This window comes from Hyla sarda, chromosome 5 (assembly GCF_029499605.1).
Source record: "Hyla sarda isolate aHylSar1 chromosome 5, aHylSar1.hap1, whole genome shotgun sequence".
Lineage (NCBI taxonomy): Eukaryota > Metazoa > Chordata > Amphibia > Anura > Hylidae > Hyla > Hyla sarda.
In genome coordinates, this window is record NC_079193.1 from 171,387,048 (window position 1) to 171,406,660 (window position 19,613).

Here is a 19,613-nt window from a genome sequence, read left to right on the forward strand (position 1 = left end):
TAACTATAGTCAAACAAATGAGTGGTCGAATTGCTGACCTGTACACATTATCCAAGTGTGTAACATGTTATAATTATATTATGTACAATAATTATATTGTATTTTATAAAAGATAATGGGGGGCATTTATCAAGGTATTTAGAGCCTTAGTGCGACTAAACACTTTTTTGTGCGACTTTTGTGGGTAGGCATAAAGTTGCAAACAGCCTTACCTAAGCAATTTTCACGTTGCAGTGGTCACATATTTATGATGTGCGAGTGTCACATGTAGGCAAAAAAAAGTTGCAAACCCCTTCAAAATCTCGCAAGTCAACACCAGGTCTGACCTGGAGTAAAAAACTCCCTTACATGAGCAATTTTAAAAAGTTGCAAAAGTCTTAACTGCGACTTTTGTGTTTTGCTTATATGCTTCAAATTTTCAACCCCCTGATAAGTATGATAAATATATAGCACATAAGCAAAACTAAAGCAAAAAACTTCAGAACTGGACACAGTTTTGTTTCATTTAATAGGGATGAATCTGCATTCATCTATGGCAAAGTCAGTGACAACAATCCATGAATATATTCTCATTAGATATACAGTATTTCCAAAGGTTCTATTGACTGAATGCTATGACAACAGCTGAAATCTTTCTGTAATTAAAGGGGTATTCCGGGCAAAAATATTTTATCCCCTATCCAAAGGATAGGGGATAAGATGTCTGATCGCGGGGGGCCCACTGCTGAGACATTCTATGCGAGTGCTGAATCTCCAGTATTGGAAACCTCCAGGTTTCCAGGACTGGGGACGTGACGTCACGCCACGCCCCCCTCCATTCATGTCTATGGGAGGGGGCGTGACGGCCATAGAATGCAGGTGCTGCATGGAGATCGCGGGGGGTCTCAGCAGCGGGACCCCCGTGATTAGACATCTTATCCCCTATCCTTTGGATAGGGGATAAAATGTTTTTGCCTGGACTACCCCTTTAAAAAGCAATCCAGACCTTTGTTAGTGCAAATTAATATCAGCTGCTCAGTCCCAACTGATGGCTACAGAAAGGTCTCATTGCCAAGGTGTCACACAAGACACATCTCATGAAGGGTAAAAGCAAAGAGCTGTCTCTAGACCTTATATACTTAATTTTTGCAAAACATAACAATGGTGTTGGTTACAGGCACATTTCTAAACTACTAAATATTCCATTTAGCACTGTTGCGGCCATAATATGGAGATGAAAAGACAATCATTTCACCATAAATTTGCCTTGACCAGTTGCTTTTCACAATGAGTGAAAAGAATAATCAGAAGAGCCAAGTACCACTTGTGGAGAGCTTCAAAAAAGGTCTGGAATTAGCAGGTAATGTTGTCTCAAAGTTAACAGTAAGTAATGCACGCCATGGCCTGTATGCACACTTACCACACATGACTCCACTGCGGAATAAAAAGCATGTTAAAGCTTGTTTAAAGTTTGCTGCACTACCACCATTTGGAAAAAATTGTGAAATACTGGGAGAATATAGTGGCCCTGATTTACTATTGTAAACCCGACATGCTTTGTCAGGTTGATGCGCCAGATTCTGACGCAATGCACCAGAAATTCTGTCCGCCAGAATTTGTGTCAGAATTTAAAAAAACCAGACCAACTCTCCATTTTACTGAGAAATCCCAGAAAAAGGGACGTGACCACTGGGAAAAGGGGCGTGGCTACCAAAGGGCATGTCCCCAACATTTTTTTTTTTACAAAAACCCAAACATATTTACAAAGGTTTCCATAGAAAATGTAGTGGATCTGAGCTGAGGAAAACCCCACAGATCAGAGCATGTGTTAAAAAAGCAAAATGTAGGGAAAAGTACAAAATGTAGGGAAACCTTAGTAAATACCGTGGAAAAAAATTGTAGGGAATTAAAACCCACAAAGAAAACTACACAACACTCAGGGACAGTATGGTCAGATGAGACCAAAATGGAACTGTTTGGATTACACAATACACACCATGGGGGAGCCTTTTTTTGTTTTTGTTTGCTTACTCTGGGTGTACAATAAGTTGCACGAGTGCCTAGGCACTTTTTTGTGTGCGACTTTTGTGGTAAGCAAAAAGTTACAAACAGCCTTACCTAAGCAAATTTCAGTATTGCAAGTCTGCTCCAGGTCTGGAGTACAAAACCTGGAGTACAAAACTCCCGTACGTGAGCAAATTTAAATTGTCACAACAAAGTATCACAAAAGTTTCAGCTGCAACTTTTTTGTTTTGCCTATGTGCTCCAAATTTATTAACCCCTGTGATAATATGATAAATATGTAGCAAATAGGCAAAACTAAACTAAAAAAAATGCTACCAGAACTTGCTTACCAAAGCAACAATGATAAATGTCCCTCCATGTTTGGAGGAGAAATGGCACTGCACATCACCCCTGTCAAAATTTACCGAGACATTCTTGGCAAAAATCTGCTGCCATCCAACAGGATGATGAAGATGAAATGAGGGTTGATATTTTAACAAGACAATGGAAGAGATTTATCAAAATCTGTCCAGAGGAAAAGTTGCCCAGTTGCCCATACCAACCAATCAGATTGCCTCTTTCATTTTTAACAAGGCCTCTAAAAAATGAAAGAATGAATCTGATTGGTTGTTATGGGCAACAGGGCAACTTGTCCTCTGCACTGGTTTTGATAAAACTCACCCAATGATCCCAAACACTCAGTCAAGAAAAAGCTGCTAAAATGGCCAAGCCAATCACCTGACTCAAATCCCATTGAAAGCCTTTGGAAAGAACTGAAGATCATGATTCATAGAAGAGGCCCACGGAACCTTCAAGATTTGAAGACTGTGTGGAAGAATTGGCTAAAATCCCACCATGCATGCGACTAGTTTCTGCATACAAGAAGCACCTTAAGGCTGTCATTACGAACAAAGGCTTTTGTACAAAGTATTACATAAATATCAGTGAGCGTGTTCAATACTTTTTCATTGTTTTATTTCACAGGATTACACACAACTTAATTTCTAAGCTTATTTGTTTTGGTTCCTTTATATCTGGCGAAAATTTCATGTCAATGGCACTTTGGAAACATATTTAGTCAGAAAAATGTGATGTATTAAATACTTATTTCATCCGCTGTATTTGAGATATCTGTCACATATTTTACTAGCCGTCTTGGACTCAGATTGGCTTAATTCAAAGGCAGTAATCGGCAACAACAATTTTCTTAGCCATATATTTGGAATAAGTAACATGCCACTTATTCTGTTGTATTTGAATTGCACGCTCAAAAATACTTGTTTTTAGGCATCGATCTGGGCATATGATGCAAAATATTGAGTGTGTGACCCCGACCACAGAAAGCTGAATTTACATAGAGATCCTATTTGCTTTATGTACAAATGCTTTAAAAAAATGCACATTTTTATTATGTTATTTTATTTCATTATGTGTGCTTGTAAGTTATATCTTCTTGACACATGCATTTTTGATTTGTTTGTAGGCTATATTAAGAAGTCAATTGAATACTATAAAGAAAACATAAATTAAATCACCATAGATCAAGCATGCTCTGTTTTGAAAATATGGTACAAAAACAGATACAGAAGACTCAACAACACTGTAATAAACTCAGCACTTACATGGCCAGAGATTGCAGGTGGTGGCGGGCTATCAGCAGGAAGGGAAATCAAGTCACCAAGCTGCAAAATGAAAAATGTTATAACAACTATATTTCTTTATGGTGGTATTAAATAAACAGTCTGTATAGGTTTTGTGCATATAAGTTACCTATGACCAATGTTTCTATTAGACTGTGCAGGGAAGAGTCAAGGGAAGAATTAAAACACCATTCTAATGAAGGTTTCAGCTTACGAGCCAATTTACCTGTCTACAAATTTTGAATTTTTATAATGAATTATCATGTGTATTGCTGAGAGGAAATAATGCCTATGATGTTAATGACTCTACTTGACCCCTCCGCTAACATAAATTTATGTTTGATGCAATATTATCTTCCCAAACAGACAGATAAGCACACTTATGCTTTGTGCAGTTCCTGGTTATATTATAAGCAAAGTAAATACCGTTGACATCTTGAATGCACAGACAAGGACATAAGATTAGAGGTCTTCAAGTCTTTTAAACATAATATAAAGTATAATATGCCATAACAAAATAATGTACGGTAAATACCATTGTGAACAGATAACTTTAAAGTGTTCCTTCCACTTTAGGTAACTTTCAAGTATACTTATAACAGAAAAATAGCTCCAGTAAAATACACATCCAATATGATAGCTACAAATATGCTGTATGAAATCTAAATCTCAGTAATATAGTTTAGTAGCCCTCAAAGTTCCGGTTTAGCCAAAACAATTGTCCCAACACGTTTCCCCTCCAGATATCAGGGTTCATCAGGGGACAAAAAAAAATCAACAGTACAGTAATTAATTACAGCTGAGATGTCCAACCAGATTGATACTTATAAAATAAAAGTGTACGAATGTACAAAAGCAAATGTGGATAAATGGGCTGGGTAGTACATGTATTCCATGGCTAATGATTCTATCATACCTCTAATGGTTCTAATACTTCTAATGTTTCTAACTGACCATCAAACATACTTCCAGTCTGGTCCTGTCTTGCACCAGGATCAATGGCAATATTCCATTACCCTCTTTATACGGGCACAATATACTTCTCTGATTGGCTACTCTACCCCGCTGTCATCTGCATGCACTGGCAAGTGTCTCTCACAATCCTCATTGCGCATGCTTACAACAGAGCGAAGCCACATTCTATTGCGTCCTTTTAAAGGGCAAGTATGGCATTCCAGCAAGCACCTATAAAACCACTAAGAAGTAACCTAACATCACAGCAGCCATCAAGCTGACTACCACATGTTTGGAACCTGAGTGAGTGTTCTTTACTGGATCTGGGTAGTACTCACCAGCACATTTATCCACATGTGCTTTTGTACACTTTCTGTTTCTTAGTGTTGCTCCAGTTGGATATCTCTGTCCATTGTAATTATTGTCCTGTTGATTTTTGGTCCCCTGATGAACCCTGATATCAGTCTGGGGGGAACCATGCTGCGAAAATGTTTTGCCTAAACAATGGGGACTACTAAAATAAATTATTAAAATTGATAATTTATCCAGAATATATGTTGCTATCATCCTGGATGTGTATTGAGCGATATCATCTTTGGATACAGTGTGGCACGACTTTACCCTTTTCTTTCTCAGGTGTCATGTATCACTTTTATGTGAAAATTGCTCATTTGTATTTGAGGACATTCTTTTGTACTATTTTACAGTATATCTAATAAATACTAAGTTTTAGATTTTTCTGGAGTTATTTTTCTGATCTTATCTGTTTTGGGGTCCGTTCAGACACTAGGTTTGTGTCTGAACAGTTTTCTGTGCTATTCTCCCTAGCTTGGGATTAGTTAATGCTCTTAGCCTATCGCAACTCGGGTGGGGTTATTTGAACCTAAGTTCTGCTAGAACTTGTGACTGGTAATTGAGTTCTACTCTGACCATGTCTGGTTAATCTTGCACCTTGCTTTTGTCTGTTTTAGTTTTAACCATGGTTATGAGTCCTGTTTATTATATAGATTTTAGCCTGCTTTGCTTTAGTACATTTGTCGGGTTTTAGTATTATGTTCGTTCTGCATTTACCGTGATATATATCTCTGTCCATGTTCACACTGGGCGTTTTGTCAGTTCTGTTTTTACCTTGTTAGTTCCTACTACTCCTAGGGATAGAATTCCTGAGCCTAGAGCTAATCCATCTATCTAGGAGTTAGTCTTGTCCTGTACCCGTGCTTACTTGTATTTAGTATTCCTGTTTAGTATGTAGACCCGTATTCCTCCATGTTATGGAGTTTGCCTTTTGACATTTTTCTTGTTTCTATCTAGTGAATTCATGATTTCTGATCCTTAGTGTTTTTAGTACATGCACTGATTATAGTGTACATGATTACTGATCTAGAATGTCCTCTGTACATTACCATTGATCTTTAGTGTCCTCTGTACTTTAACACAGATCTCTGTCCTCTGAACTTGCATCTGTTTGTGTAGAGTGTTCTTTATTCTGTGTCCAGTGTGAACAATGTTCTATATTTCCTGACCTGTTTAGTGTTCTGACATTCAGTTCATCTGCTCAGCCCCTGCATCTCCTGATTTTGTCTGCTGTATATTTATTCCATATCTAGTCTTGTTCATTTATTCATATCTGCCTTTAATCTTGATTACGGTTTCTGAACTGTATGTTGGTACGCTATATACCGCCTAGTTTGTATTTAGATATCTGTTCTGGCTATTGTATTCCCGTTTGTACATGACTTGTCCCCGACATGTAAAGTCCCATTTGTTTTGTTGTTTTGTTTGACCTTGATGCCATCGCACTTTAGTGCAGGAAGGGACAAGCTCCAGTTGTCCAATAGGATGGATGGGCAAGTAGGCAGGGAGAGTGGTTCTCAGGGAAAGTTTAGGGCTGCACTCTCTCCCAGCCCCCCCCCCCCCCCCCCCATTCTCATGACATAGGTATACCTGAAAGTTACCTTAACCCTTTGGGGACGGAGCCCATTATGACTCTAAGGACGGGAGCATTTTTTGCAAATCTGACCACTGTCACTTTAAGCATTAATAACTGGGATGCTTTTACTTATAAATTTGATTCCGAGATTGTTTTTTCGTGACATATTCTACTTTATGTTAGTGGTAAATTTTCGTCGATACTTGCATCCTTTCTTGGTGAAAAATGTAAAAATTTCATGAAAAATTTGAAAATTTTGCATTTTTCTAACTTTGAAGCTCTCTGCTTATAAGGAATATGGATATTCCAAATAAATTATATATTGATTCACATATAAAACATGTCTACTTTATGTTTGCATCATAAAATTGATGAGTTTTTACTTTTGGAAGACATCAGAGGGCTTCAAAGTTCAGCAGCAATTTTCCAATTTTTCGCAAAATTTTCAAAATCGGAATTTTTCAGGGACCAGTTCAGGTTTGAAGTGGATTTGAAGGGTCTTCTGGTTAGAAATACCCCATAAATGACCCCATTATAAAAACTGCACCCCTCAAAGTATTCAAAATGACATTCAGTAAGTGTGTTAACCCTTTAGGTGTTTCACAGGAATAGCAGCAAAGTGAAGGAGAAAATTCAAAATCTTAATTTTTTACACTCGCATGTTCTTGTAGACCCAGTTTTTGAATTTTTACAAGGGGTAAAAGGAAAAAAATCCTCTCAAAATTTGTAACCCAATTTCTCTCGAGTAAGAAAATACCTCATATGTGTATGTCAAGTGTTCGGCGGGTGCACTAGAGGGCTCAGAAGCGAAGGAGCAACAATGGGATTTAGGAGAGTGAGTTTTTCTGAAATGGTTTTTGGGGGGCATGTCCTATTTAGGAAGCCCCTATGGTGCCAGGACAGCAAACCCCCCCACATCGCACACTATTATGGAAACAACACCCCTCAAGGAACGTAACAAGGGGTACGGTGAGCCTTAACACCCCACAGGTGTTTGACAACTTTTTGTTAAAGTCGGATGTGTAAATGGAAAAAAAAAATTTTTCACAAAAATGCAGGTTTTTCCCCAAATGTAACTTTTTTTTTACAAAGGGTAATAGGAGAAAATGCCCCCCAAAATTTGTAACCCCATTTCTTCTGAGTATGGAAATACCCCATGTTTGGACGTCAAGTGCACTGCGAGCGAACTACAATGCTCAGAAGAGAAGGAGCGCCATTGAGCTTTTAGAGAGATCATTTGTTTGGAATGGAAGTCGGGGGCCATGTGCATTTACAAAGCCCCCCGTGGTGCCAGAACAGTGGACTCCCCCACATGTGACCCCATTTTGGAAGCTACATCCCTCACGGAATGTAATAAGGGGTACAGTGAGCATTTACACCCTACTGGTGTTTGACAGATCTTTGGAACAGTGGGCTGTGCAAACAAAAAAATTACATTTTTCATTTTCACGGATCACTGTTCCAAAAATCTGTCAGACACCTGTGGGGCGTAAATGCTACCTGTACCCCTTATTACATTACGTGAGGGGTGTAGTTTCCAAAATGGGATCACATGTGGGTATTTATTTTTTTGCGTTTATGGCAGAACCGCTGTAAAATCAGCCACCCCTGTGCAAATCACCAATTTCGGCCTCAAATGTACATAGTGCGCTCTCACTCCTGAGCCTTGTTGTGCACCCGCAGAGCATTTTGCGCCCACATATGGGGTATTTCCGTACTCAGGAGAAATTGCGTTACAAATTTTGGGGGTCTTTTTTTCCTTATACCTCTTGTGAAAATAAAAAGTAAAGGGCAACACCAGCATGTTAGTGAAAAAATATTTTTTTTTACAATAACAGGCTGGTGTAGACCCCAACTTTTCCTTTTCATAAGGGGTAAAAGGAGAAAAAGCCCCCCAAAATTTGTAGTGCTATTTCTGCTGAGTACGGCAATACCTCATATGTGGCCCTAAACTGTTTCCTTGAAATACGACAGGGCTCCGAAGTGAGAGAGCGCCATGCGCATTTGAGGACTAAATTAGGGATTGCATAGGGGTATTCTATGCCAGTGATTCCCAAACAGGGTGCCTCCAGCTGTTGCTAAACTCCCAGCATGCCTGGACAGTCAGTGGCTGTCCGGAAATGCTGGGAGTTGTTTTTTTGCAACAGCTGGAGGCTCCGTTTTGGAAACACTGCCGTACAATATGTTTTTCATTTTTATTGGGGGGGGGGGGGGGGGGGGTGGCAGTGTAAGGGGTGTATATGTTGTGTTTTACTCTTTATTAGGTGTTTGTGTAGTGTAGTGTTTTTAGGGTACATTCACACTGACGGGTTACGGTGAGTTTCCCGCTAGGAATTTGCGCTGCGGCGAAAAATTTGCCGCAGCTCATACTTGAAGCAGGAAACTTGCTGTAAACCCGCCTGTGTGAATGTACCCTGTACGTTCACATGGGGGGGGGGGGGGGGAACCTCCAGCTGTTTCAAAACTACAACTCCCAGCATGTACTGACAGACCGTGCATGCTGAGAGTTGTAGTTTAGCAACAGCTGGAGGCACACTGGTTGGAAAACCTTCAGTTAGGTTCTGTTACCTAACTCAGTATTTTCCAACCAGTGAGCCTCCAGCGGTTGCAAAACTACAACTCCCAACATGCACGGTCTGTCAGTACATGCTGGGAGTTGTAGTTTTGCAACAGCTGGAGGAACACTGGTTGGAAAACCTTCAGTTAGGTTCTGTTACCTAACTCAGTATTTTCCAACCAGTGTGCCTCCAGCTGTTTCAAAACTACAATTCCCAGCATGTACTGATCACAGAAGGGCATGCTGGGAGATGTAGTTATGCAACAGCTGGAGGTACGCAACTACAACTCCCAGCATGCCGAGACAGCTGTTTTCTCTGTGGGCATGCTGGAATTTGTAGTTTTGCAACATCTTGACTGCTACAATTTAGATGTTGATCTCCAAACTGTGGACCTCCAGATGGTGCAAAACTACAACTCCCAGCATGCCCAGACAGCAAACAGCTGTGTGGGCATGCTAGGAGTTGTAGTTTTGCAAGATCTAGAGGGCAGTATAGAGATCACTGTGCAGTGGTCTCTAAACTGTAGACCTCCAGCTGTTGCAAAACTACAAATTCCAGCATGCCCACACAGCAAACAGCTGTCTGGGCATGCTGGGAGTTGTAGTTTTGCAACATCTGGAGGGCTATAGTCTAGAGACCACTATAGTGGTCTCAGACTGTAGCCCTCTAGATGTTGCTAGGCAACTACTCACCGGCTTCCGTCGCATCCGGGAGCCGTCCTCTTCTGCCGCACGCCGCCGCAGATCTCCGTCGCCGCCCGCCAATCGCCGTCGCTCTGCAGCCTCCGGAGGGGTAAGTGGACTCCGGCGCCGCTCCTCTTCGTTTTCCCCGTTCTGCCCCGCCTATTGTGAGTGGGCAGGACAGGGAAAACGAAAGTAAACCCCCCCCCCCCCCCCCGCCCCAGATCTGCTATTGGTGGTCGCATCTAGACCACCAATAGCAGGGATAGGAGGGTGGCACCCGTGCCACCTCACTCCTATCGCTTTAGGGGGATCGTGGGTGTCTTAGACACCCGCGATCCCCCTTCTATTCCGGGTCAACGGGTCACCATAGACCCGCAATGACCCGGAATCGGCGCAAATCGCAAGTGTGAATTCACTTGCGATTTGCGCCGATCGCCGACATGGGGGGGTCTAATGACCCCCCTGGGCATTTGCACGGGGTGCCTGCTGATAGATATCAGCAGTCACCCCGGCCCGGTCCCCGCCCGGCGCGCGGCAGGGACTGAAATTCCCACGGGCGTATGGATACGCCCTTCGTCCTTAAGTACCAGGACGCAAGGGCGTATGCATACACCCTTGGTCCCCAACAGGTTAAAGGGGTTCTCCGGTGCTTAGACATCTTATTCCCTATCCAAAGAATAGGGAATAAGATGCCTGATCGCAGGAGTCCCACCGCTGGGGACCCCCGTGATCTTGCACGCGGCACCCTGTTTGTAATCAGTCCCCGGAGCGTGTTCGCTTCGGGTCTGATTACCGACGACCACAGGGCCGGCAGCGTGTGACGTCACGCCTCCGCCCCCGTGTGACATCACGCTCCGCCCCTCAATGCAAGCCTACGGGAGGGGGCGTGATAGCTGTCACGCCCCCTTCCATAGGCTTGCATTGAGGGGCGGAGTGTAACGTCACACGAGGGCGGAGGCGTGACGTCACACGCCGCCGGCCCTGTGGTCGCGAACACGCTCCGGGGACTGATTATAAACGGGGTGCCGCGTGCAAGATCACGGGGGTCCCCAGTGGCGGGACTCCCGCGATCAGGCTTCTTATCCCCTATCCTTTGGATAGGGGATAAGATGTCTAAGCACCGGAGTACCCCTTTAAGTGAGAGGTACACTTTAAGTTTATCTGTTTATAATGGTCAATTTACATTATTTCATTATTGCATATTATACTTGATAAATAACCATATCTATTTACTTCTGGATTTGTGACTTTATAGTTTAAGTTGTCATATAACTTGTACAATGTCATATAACTTGTACATTGCCACTTTATTAAACAGATAGCCTTTCATGCTTTCATGTATGGAAATTAGACATGTGACCCCAGAGTGTAGCATAAACGTTTTCTGTGGATCAGTTTCAGTGTGAATCCATGTTAGAATGGGAAAATATAGGGGGAGATTAATCAAAACCTGTCCAAAGGAAAAGTTGCTGAGTTACCCATAGCAACCAATCAGATCGCTTCTTTCATTTTTGAAAAGGCCTCTGAAAAATGAAAGAAGCGATCTGATTGGTCGCTATGGGCAACTCAGCAACTTTTGCTCTGGACAGGTTTTGATAAATCTCCCCCATAGTGATCTGAGAGACTTTGAATGAGGCATGGTCATAGGTGCTAAACTAGACTGGGCTAGAATTTTGAAAAAATGCCAACTTTGTAGGGTTTTCTCATGCAATGGTATCAATAGTATACAGTACTGGTAATGCTCTGAAGAAAAAAACATCTAGCGAAAGAAAATTCTGTGAATGTAAACAACAAGCAAATGAGCAGGGTCATAGAAGGATATGAAGAATCATTCTGAAATAGCTATGCACAGTATAGAAAAAGGCAGCCCAGTAAAATGCTGTAGCACCAACTAGGGTTTAAGTGCCATTGCTGTGTAAAGGAAACAGAAGGCTGGATTCCAGATGGCGAATAAGAATAAATTGGATCACTGAACAATGGGAAAATATTGTCTGGGCAGATGAATCCCGATTTCTGTTGTATTATGCTGATGGGGGGGGGGCAGAATTTGGTGCAAGCAGCATGAATTCATGAACTGTCAGCTGTCAACAATTCAGGACAGTAGTCAGGTAAGTGGAGAAAGAGGCATTTTCTATAATAAGATATAATACAAAATTATAAGAGTAAGGACATAATAAGGGTGAAAAAGCTAAATAGATACATTCTTTTATATCTAAAATCCATGCTAAATCATATTGGCCCAGATTTATCAAAGTGTGTGAGTGAGAAAGTGAAGAGATTTTCCCACAGTAACCAATCACAGTTCAGCTTTCACTTTACCAGAGCTTGTTACCTGAGCTGTGATTGGTTGTTATGGGAAAATCCCTCCACTCTCTCTCACACAGTTTGATCAATCTGGGCCATTATCTATTTATCTACAATCCAGGGGCGGACACAGACAGCATAGGGCCCCTGTGCAAAGAACTGGGTGTACTTGTAGATCACTTGTAGGATCTGGGTGTACTTGTAGATCACAGACTACAGAATAGCATGCAATGTCAGGCTGCTGCTTCCAAAGCCGGCAGGATATTGTCATGTATCAAAAGAGGCATGGACTCAAGGGACAGGGACATAATAATCCCCATTTATAAAGCATTGGTACGGCCTCACCTGGAATATGCTGTTCAGTTTTGGTCGCCTGTCCATAAAAGGGACACTGCGGAGCTGGAAAGGGTGCAGAGACGTGCGACTAAACTAATATGGGGCATGGAACATTTTAGCTATGAGGAGCGATTAAAGGAGTAACAATTGTTTAGTCTTGAGAAGAGACGTTTAAGGGGGTTATGATAAACGTATATAAGTATATAAATTGCCCATACAAAAAATATGGAGAAAAACTGTTCCAGGTTAAACCCCCCCAAAGGACGAGGGGGCACTCCCTCCGTCTGGAGAAGAAAAGGTTTAGTCTAAAGGGGCGACACGCCTTCTTTATTGTGAGGACTGTGAATTTATGGAACGGTCTACCTCAGGAACTGGTCACAGCAGGAACAATTAACAGCTTTAAAACAGGGTTAGATACATTCCTGGAACAAAATAACATTAATGCTTATGCAGAATTATAAAACTACATCCCTTCCCCTTATCTCCTTACACCCTTCCGTTCAATTCCCTGGTTGGACTTGATGGACGTATGTCTTTTTTCAACCATACTAACTATGTAACTATGTAACTATATAGATAGATAGATAGATATAAGATAGATACAATAGATACAGTAGATAGATAGATAGATAGATAGATAGATAGATGATAGATAGGACATGGATATTTTTTTTACCAACCAGGGTGCCTCCAGATGTTGCAAAACTAAAAAACTACAACTCCTGGGCCTTTGGCTGTTGAGGTATGCTGGGAGTTGTAGTTTTGCAACAGCTGGAGGCACCCTGTGGGATGGATAGATCGGTAGATAGATAGTGTTTTCCAACCAGGGTGTCTCCAGCTGTTGCAAAACTACAACTCCCAGCATGCCTGGACTGTAGTTTAGCAACAGCTGGAGGCACCATGGTAGGAAAACACTGATCTATGCCCGGTCAATCTATCTCAGTGTTTACCAACCGGTGAGCCTCCAGCTGTTGCAAAACTACAACTCCCAGCATGCCCGGACAGTCTTTAGCTGTCCGGAAGTTGTAGTTTTGCAACAGCTGGAGGCTCCCTGGTTGGGGAACACTGCCTTAAAGGAGATGTCCGGAGCTCACTTTTCTTATTTTATCCGTTCCGGGCTGAAAAATAAAAGTCTATAAGCATCGGGTGTCCCTATTACACAGAGCGATATTTACCCTGTATAATAAAGCCCTATGTGCATGCCTAAGGGAAGGTAAAGCTATATTATTTAAATACAGAATCTAATAATAATGAAATGTTTGTGCACCTGGACTTTTCTCCATCCCGCTCGAACACGGACATACACCTCACTGCTCTCTGTCAGGTAAATCAAGGTGCCTTCTGGTACTAAATGTGTTCTTTGCAGCATTTCATCGATGTTTTTTGTTGCAGTTGCCTAGGAAAAATAAATCCATGATTATAAATAAATCTACAGACAACACTAAAAAAAATGTTAAATGAAATTGGATAAGTAAATGAAAAAAAAAAACATTTCACATTCAAATTCTAAGTGAGCATTTTTCCTGTAATTGCTCTACATTCCATGACGCTGTACAGAGGAAACATACTCTGGAGATCATCCATAATATGTTCATTTATTAGACTGAAAACATGGGGGGAGATTTATCAAAACCTGTGCAGAGGAAGAGTGGTGCAGTTGCCCATAGCAACCAATCAGATCGCTTCTTTCATTTTCCACAGGCCTCTAAAGAGGCCTGTGGAAAATGAAAGAAGCAATCTGATAGGTTGCTATGGGCAACCGCACCACTCTTCCTCTGCACAGGTTTTGATAAATCTCCCCCATGTTGTGTATCTTGTTTTGTTCTGAAAAATGTTACTTTTCTCTCTCTTCTGTTGGTGTTGTGTTAGTAGTAGGGCAATGCAGTATTTGTGGGCCATATAGAGTGCTATTTTTATTTGACCCCATACTTTTCTTTGAATACCTCGGGCAAACACTCTTCTATTGTTATATAAACTGGCCAATCTTATATCAATATCCCCGTTTCCCATTTGAGTTCATAGGTTGTATTTTCGTAAAACGATATAGAATGACATATGAGGTATAGAAGTAAACATACCAAATTTCTGGATGCTGGAATTCCTGGTTGACCTGGTGGCCCTGGTGGTCCTGGAATGGCTACTGTTAAAACAATAGAACATATAAAATATATGAGGCCCAAGGTTTGTGTATAGGATAGGATAGGATATATAGGATAGGATATATAGGATTCTATGCAAACATTTGGTATCTAGACAATGGCCCTCATTTACTATTGCAATTGGGTTGTGCGCCAGCTCTCACCAACTCTCCATTTTACTAAGAAAATCTGAAAAAAGTGGTGTGGCTGTTGGGAAAAGGGGGTGTGGTTGCCGGAAAGGGGCGTGTTCCTGACATTTTCACAAAAACCCAACATATTTACTAAGGTTTCCAAAGAAAATATGGTGGATTTCAGCTGAGGAATAGTGTTGAGCAGCATAGGCTATATTCGAATTCGCGAATATTCGCGAATATATGGACGAATATTCATGATATATTCGCGAATATTCGCATATTCGTAATATCCTCATTTTATTTTCGCATATGTGAAAATTCGCGTATGTGAAAAATTTGCGTGTGCAAAAATTAGCATAAATAAAAATTTGCATAAACGAAAATTCGCATATGCGAAAAATTAGCATATGTTAATTTTTGCGTATGCGAAAATTCGCGCGCCAGTCTCACACAGTAGTATTAGAGCCTTCTTTACACCATACAAGCTGGAAGCAGAGAGGGATGATCACTGTGATGTGTACTGTGAAAAGAAAAAAAAGAATATTCGTAATTACGAATATATAGTGCTATATTCGCGAATATTCGCGAATTCGCGAATATGCGATATTCGCAAATAAAATTCGTTTTGCGAATATTCGCGAGCAACACTACTGAGGAAAACCAGACAGATAAGAGCATGTGTAAAAAAAAAAAAAAAAAAAAAAAAAAAAATGTAGGGAAACCTTAGTTAATACCATGGAAAAGAAATTGTAGGGAATTAAAACCCACAAAGAAACTCTTTAGTAAATTAGGGCCAATATATATGAACTGACTTTAATATTGCTTATTAATTATATTGCAATTTATTGACATTTCAGTGATTTGAAAAGGAAGAACAATGGGAGACATGTATCATTATTTGTGTATGGTAGAAGCAGTTTATCCCTTTTCCCGTATTCTAAATTATGCGCAGAAGCGCTAAATTTATCAATCAAATGCAATCAGCTTCATAAATTGCGGGTAAATATAGTAATCTCCTCAATCCACTCTTTGGAAAATAGAATCAATGATTTAGAGCATCTTGCTACGTTAAGTCCAAGATGGCTTATATTTGCGCAAAAAAAAAAAAAAACAGCTCTTGCGGCAAAATTTTGGGTGCAAAGGAAAAGTACGCAGTTAATAAATCCATGTGTACTATAGATGTCACTCCAAGGTTCCCCCGATTCGGCCACATCTGGAGAACATGCTCTACCAAAACGTGCGCAAAAAAAATGTGCGAAAAAAGGGCTTGCGCAAAATTTTGAGAAAAAAATACACACAAAACAGGGGTAAAATCTTTGATACATGTCCCCCAATGAGTATGTCCAGGCATTTAGGGTATACTGGCCAGAAAACAATATCTATTAAATAAAATGAGCTAATGATGGGTCAAGAAAGGTTCAAGATATCAACGTAGACGGCATCAGGAGAGAAGAAACAGAGAATTGGATTTATCTCCAGTAACTTTAGCTGAAGTGATACCTTCTAGAAAGCTCTTGGTGTAAATAAAACCTGCTATTGTAGGTAGAGCCATTATCAGATCCCATACATAGTTGCATTATCAGTATGCCAAAAATGTTTTAAAGGTCAAGGCCAAGTCCACCGTTTCTATCTACTGCTGAAAAGAGATACAAATAAACTGAGATACAAATAAAATGCAATCCTTTCACCCTGTTATATGACTATAACAGTAGCTTTTCTTAACCCTTTCCTAACAAAAAGATGTTAATTCACAACTTGTCAGAAGTTAAATATTTTACTTTTATAGCTCTTACCTATTACCTAGTGATGTGTAGAGAACGGCACCACAGACATTAGTCACTGTCCCCTGTGAGGTTCACTTATTTCACAAGAAGCTGATCAACCTACCAGAATGCAATATTCTCCTCTTGTTTCTGATTTTACAAAGCAGTTAAAGGTTTCCCCTTTATGTAGGGATATGGTACTCATTGGGATGGTTAGGTTCTAAAGAAATGAATCTGGTGGCATAAAGGGGGCTGAATTCACTAATCTAATAAGCAACTGCAATCTGTGTAAAGTTAACCAGGCGGGGGACTCACAGACTTGTCTTCTCAAAAACACAGCAAAAAAAAAAAATTTCCTTTATGAGTTTTAACAATAGAAACAATTCAATGCAGGTGAGTTAATCTGGAGGAAGGCAAAATGCCAAATGCCCCTTAACACAAGACAAATTCATAAATGTGTTAAAGTTTACTTGTCGTTAGAAAAAACTTTTTATTTAATGTCGATATTACCATACGATACGATACGATATTATGTTTATATTTGTAATATACTGTACATTGGTTAAAAAATGTGTATATTATTGGGTGAAAAAATACTGTCCCTGCAGCTATTGCCTGTGTGTATCTGGGAGGAGACCAAATATAGGACGTGTGGGCGGACAAGCAGGACTCGGTGTAGGCTCCTGGGTTGTCAATCATCCGGCTGTGTGAGCCAGGGTTTGTCATAGAGCCTTACTGCTTAAATTTGTGGCACGAAGACAACCTTAGATGTGACAAATTTATTGAGGTGTGCCGTTTAAATAAATTAGTTGTATCTTACTCCAACCTACTTTAGCTGTAGAACGGCATGTAAAATGCTTGTCTTAAGTAAATGTTAAGTGTGTTAAGAGGGAAATAAACTAACAACACCAGCATGTGTGTAAAATTGTGACTTTGCCAGCAGGTCCATCCCGCCTTGCGGCGGGCTCTGGTGAAGACCAGTAACTGCTTAGAACCGGTTCTCCAGTACAACCCGTGCCATCGCCTCTCTGGTCCAGAGGATCCACTACTTATCCTGGCGGTACGTGACAGTAAGATCCGGCCATGGAACCCGCTGATGTTCCCCTGCCAAGTCTAGCGGACCTCACCTCCATTGTGGCCCAGCAAGGTCAGCAGCTGGCCCAGTTGACCACCATGATGCAACAGCTCCTGCCTGCTCAGCAACAGCCTGCACCACCGCCTGCACCTGTTGCATCACCTCCGCCCGCAGTTACCACTGGAGCCAGAATCCGTTTGTCCCTACCAGACATACGACGGAGATCCTAAACTATGCCGTGGGTTCCTGTCTCAGTGCTCTCTTCATCTCGAGCTACTATCAGACCAGTTTCAGTCCGAGCGAGCCAAGGTAGGCTTCATCCTCAGTCTGCTCTCTGGGAGGGCCCTGGCCTGGGCTACACCGCTTTGGGACCGCGCTGATCCAGCCACCGCTTCTGTCCAGAGTTTTTGTATGGAGTTTCGTAGTGTTTTTGAGGAACCTGCCCGGATTACCTCCGCAGAGACTGCTTTGCTAAACCTGTCCCAAGGAAATTCTACCGTGGGTGACTATGCCGTCCAGTTCCGCACCCTTGCTTCCGAGCTGAACTGGAATAATGAAGCTCTTTGTGCCACCTTTAAGAAGGGACTTAATTGTGACATTAAAGATGTCCTTGCTGCACGTGACCTGCCTACCATCCTGAGTGACCTCATCTTGCTAGCCACCAGGATTGACAAACGTTTCTCTGAGAGACAAGAGGAACTCCATCTTGAAAAGGAAAAAGCTCGTTCCAAACGCTGCCCTCGTCTGACTCCAGTGTTCCAGCGTCCACCTCTACCTGTCTCTGGGTCTTCCGCTGTGGAGGCCATGCAGGTGGACCGGTCTCGCCTGACCCCTCAAGAACGGAGTAGCCGTAGAGACGAGAACCTATGTTTGTACTGCGCAAGTACTGAGCACTTCCTTAAGGACTGTCCTCTTCGTCCTACACGTTCGGGAAACGCTCGCACCTAGTGGATGTGGGAGAGTCATTACTAGGTGTGGATTCTTCCTCTCCACTCCTCATTATATCCATGCAGTTGTTCCTTTCGGCCAAGTCCTTCTTCTCTGCTGCTGCTTTCTTGGACACTCGCACCTAGGGCTTGTGGGAGAGGCCTCCCTAGGTGTGAATACCACCTCCCCACGTTTGAATTTAACGGTCCAGCTTTTTCTACTCTCCAAAGAGATTCTCTGTTCTCACCTTCCTGGACTCTGGTTCTGTGGGAAACTTTATTGATGCCTCCCTGGTACATAGGTATCATATCATCTGCCAGTGTCTCGCCTGTTAAAGCCCTTGTACATCTCTACGGTCAATGGAGAAAGACTGGACTGTACTGTATCGCACAGAACCCTTATCTATGCAGGTCAGAGTCTTGCATAAGGAGAACTTGTCCTTCTATATACTTCCTCATTGTACTTCTCTCCTGCTTGGCCTACCTTGGATGCAACTCCATGCCCGCAGCTGGATTGGAAGTCTGAAGAAGTTCTCCTTTGGGGACAGTATTACAACAATCATTTTATTAATATATGTCTTTCTAAGTTGGACCCGTGTTCTATTCCTCTGCACAGTTTGCCTTCTGCAGGACTTTGCAGATGCCTTCAGTGGAAAAACAAGCTGAAGTCTTACCACCACATCGTCCCAACAATTGTCCAATCAACTGACTGCCCAGCACCACACCTCCTTAGGGCAGAATTTACCCTTTGTCAGTCCCTGAAACTCAGGCCATGTCCAATTACATCCAGAGACCCACGCCAGCACCGCTCTTCACAGGAACCCCACAAGTGCACTCCTGTATTTTATCCACCCAAGAGATTGCACTTGATGTTTGGACCTGAGGAAGGCACTCTCTGTGTGCCGAAATGCGTCATCCGTAGTGTCAAATAAAATAATAATTTTCCTGTGCTGGCTCGAGTCTTTCCATTTTGTGACCCCCTTTGTGCAGCGCCTCTAAGACCGTTTTTTCTCCATATTCCACATTTTGCAATTACATCCAAGAGAATCTCTAGAAGGGGTTCATCAGAAAGTCATCTTCCCCTGCCGGAACCGGATTTTTCTTCTTGGAAAAAAAGACGGGTCTTTGCGATCTTGCATCGACTACCGGGGCTTTAATAAAATTACTGTAAAGAACCGCTACCCACTTC

The 19,613-nt window shown here is 41.8% G+C and overlaps 1 protein-coding gene across 2 annotated transcripts in view; it reads right to left on the bottom strand.

Moving 5' to 3' along the window:
- COL15A1 (collagen type XV alpha 1 chain) overlaps nucleotides 1-19,613 on the bottom strand; it is a 369,611-nt gene that overhangs the window by 14,801 nt on the left and 335,197 nt on the right. For both annotated transcript variants that reach the window (XM_056520745.1, XM_056520744.1), the window contains 3 exons: nucleotides 14,467-14,528; nucleotides 13,656-13,784; nucleotides 3,606-3,665 (listed from right to left, as the gene is read on the bottom strand). In XM_056520745.1, coding sequence (XP_056376720.1) covers nucleotides 3,606-3,665; nucleotides 13,656-13,784; nucleotides 14,467-14,528 — 251 coding nt within the window. The remainder of the gene's footprint in view (nucleotides 1-3,605; nucleotides 3,666-13,655; nucleotides 13,785-14,466; nucleotides 14,529-19,613) is intronic.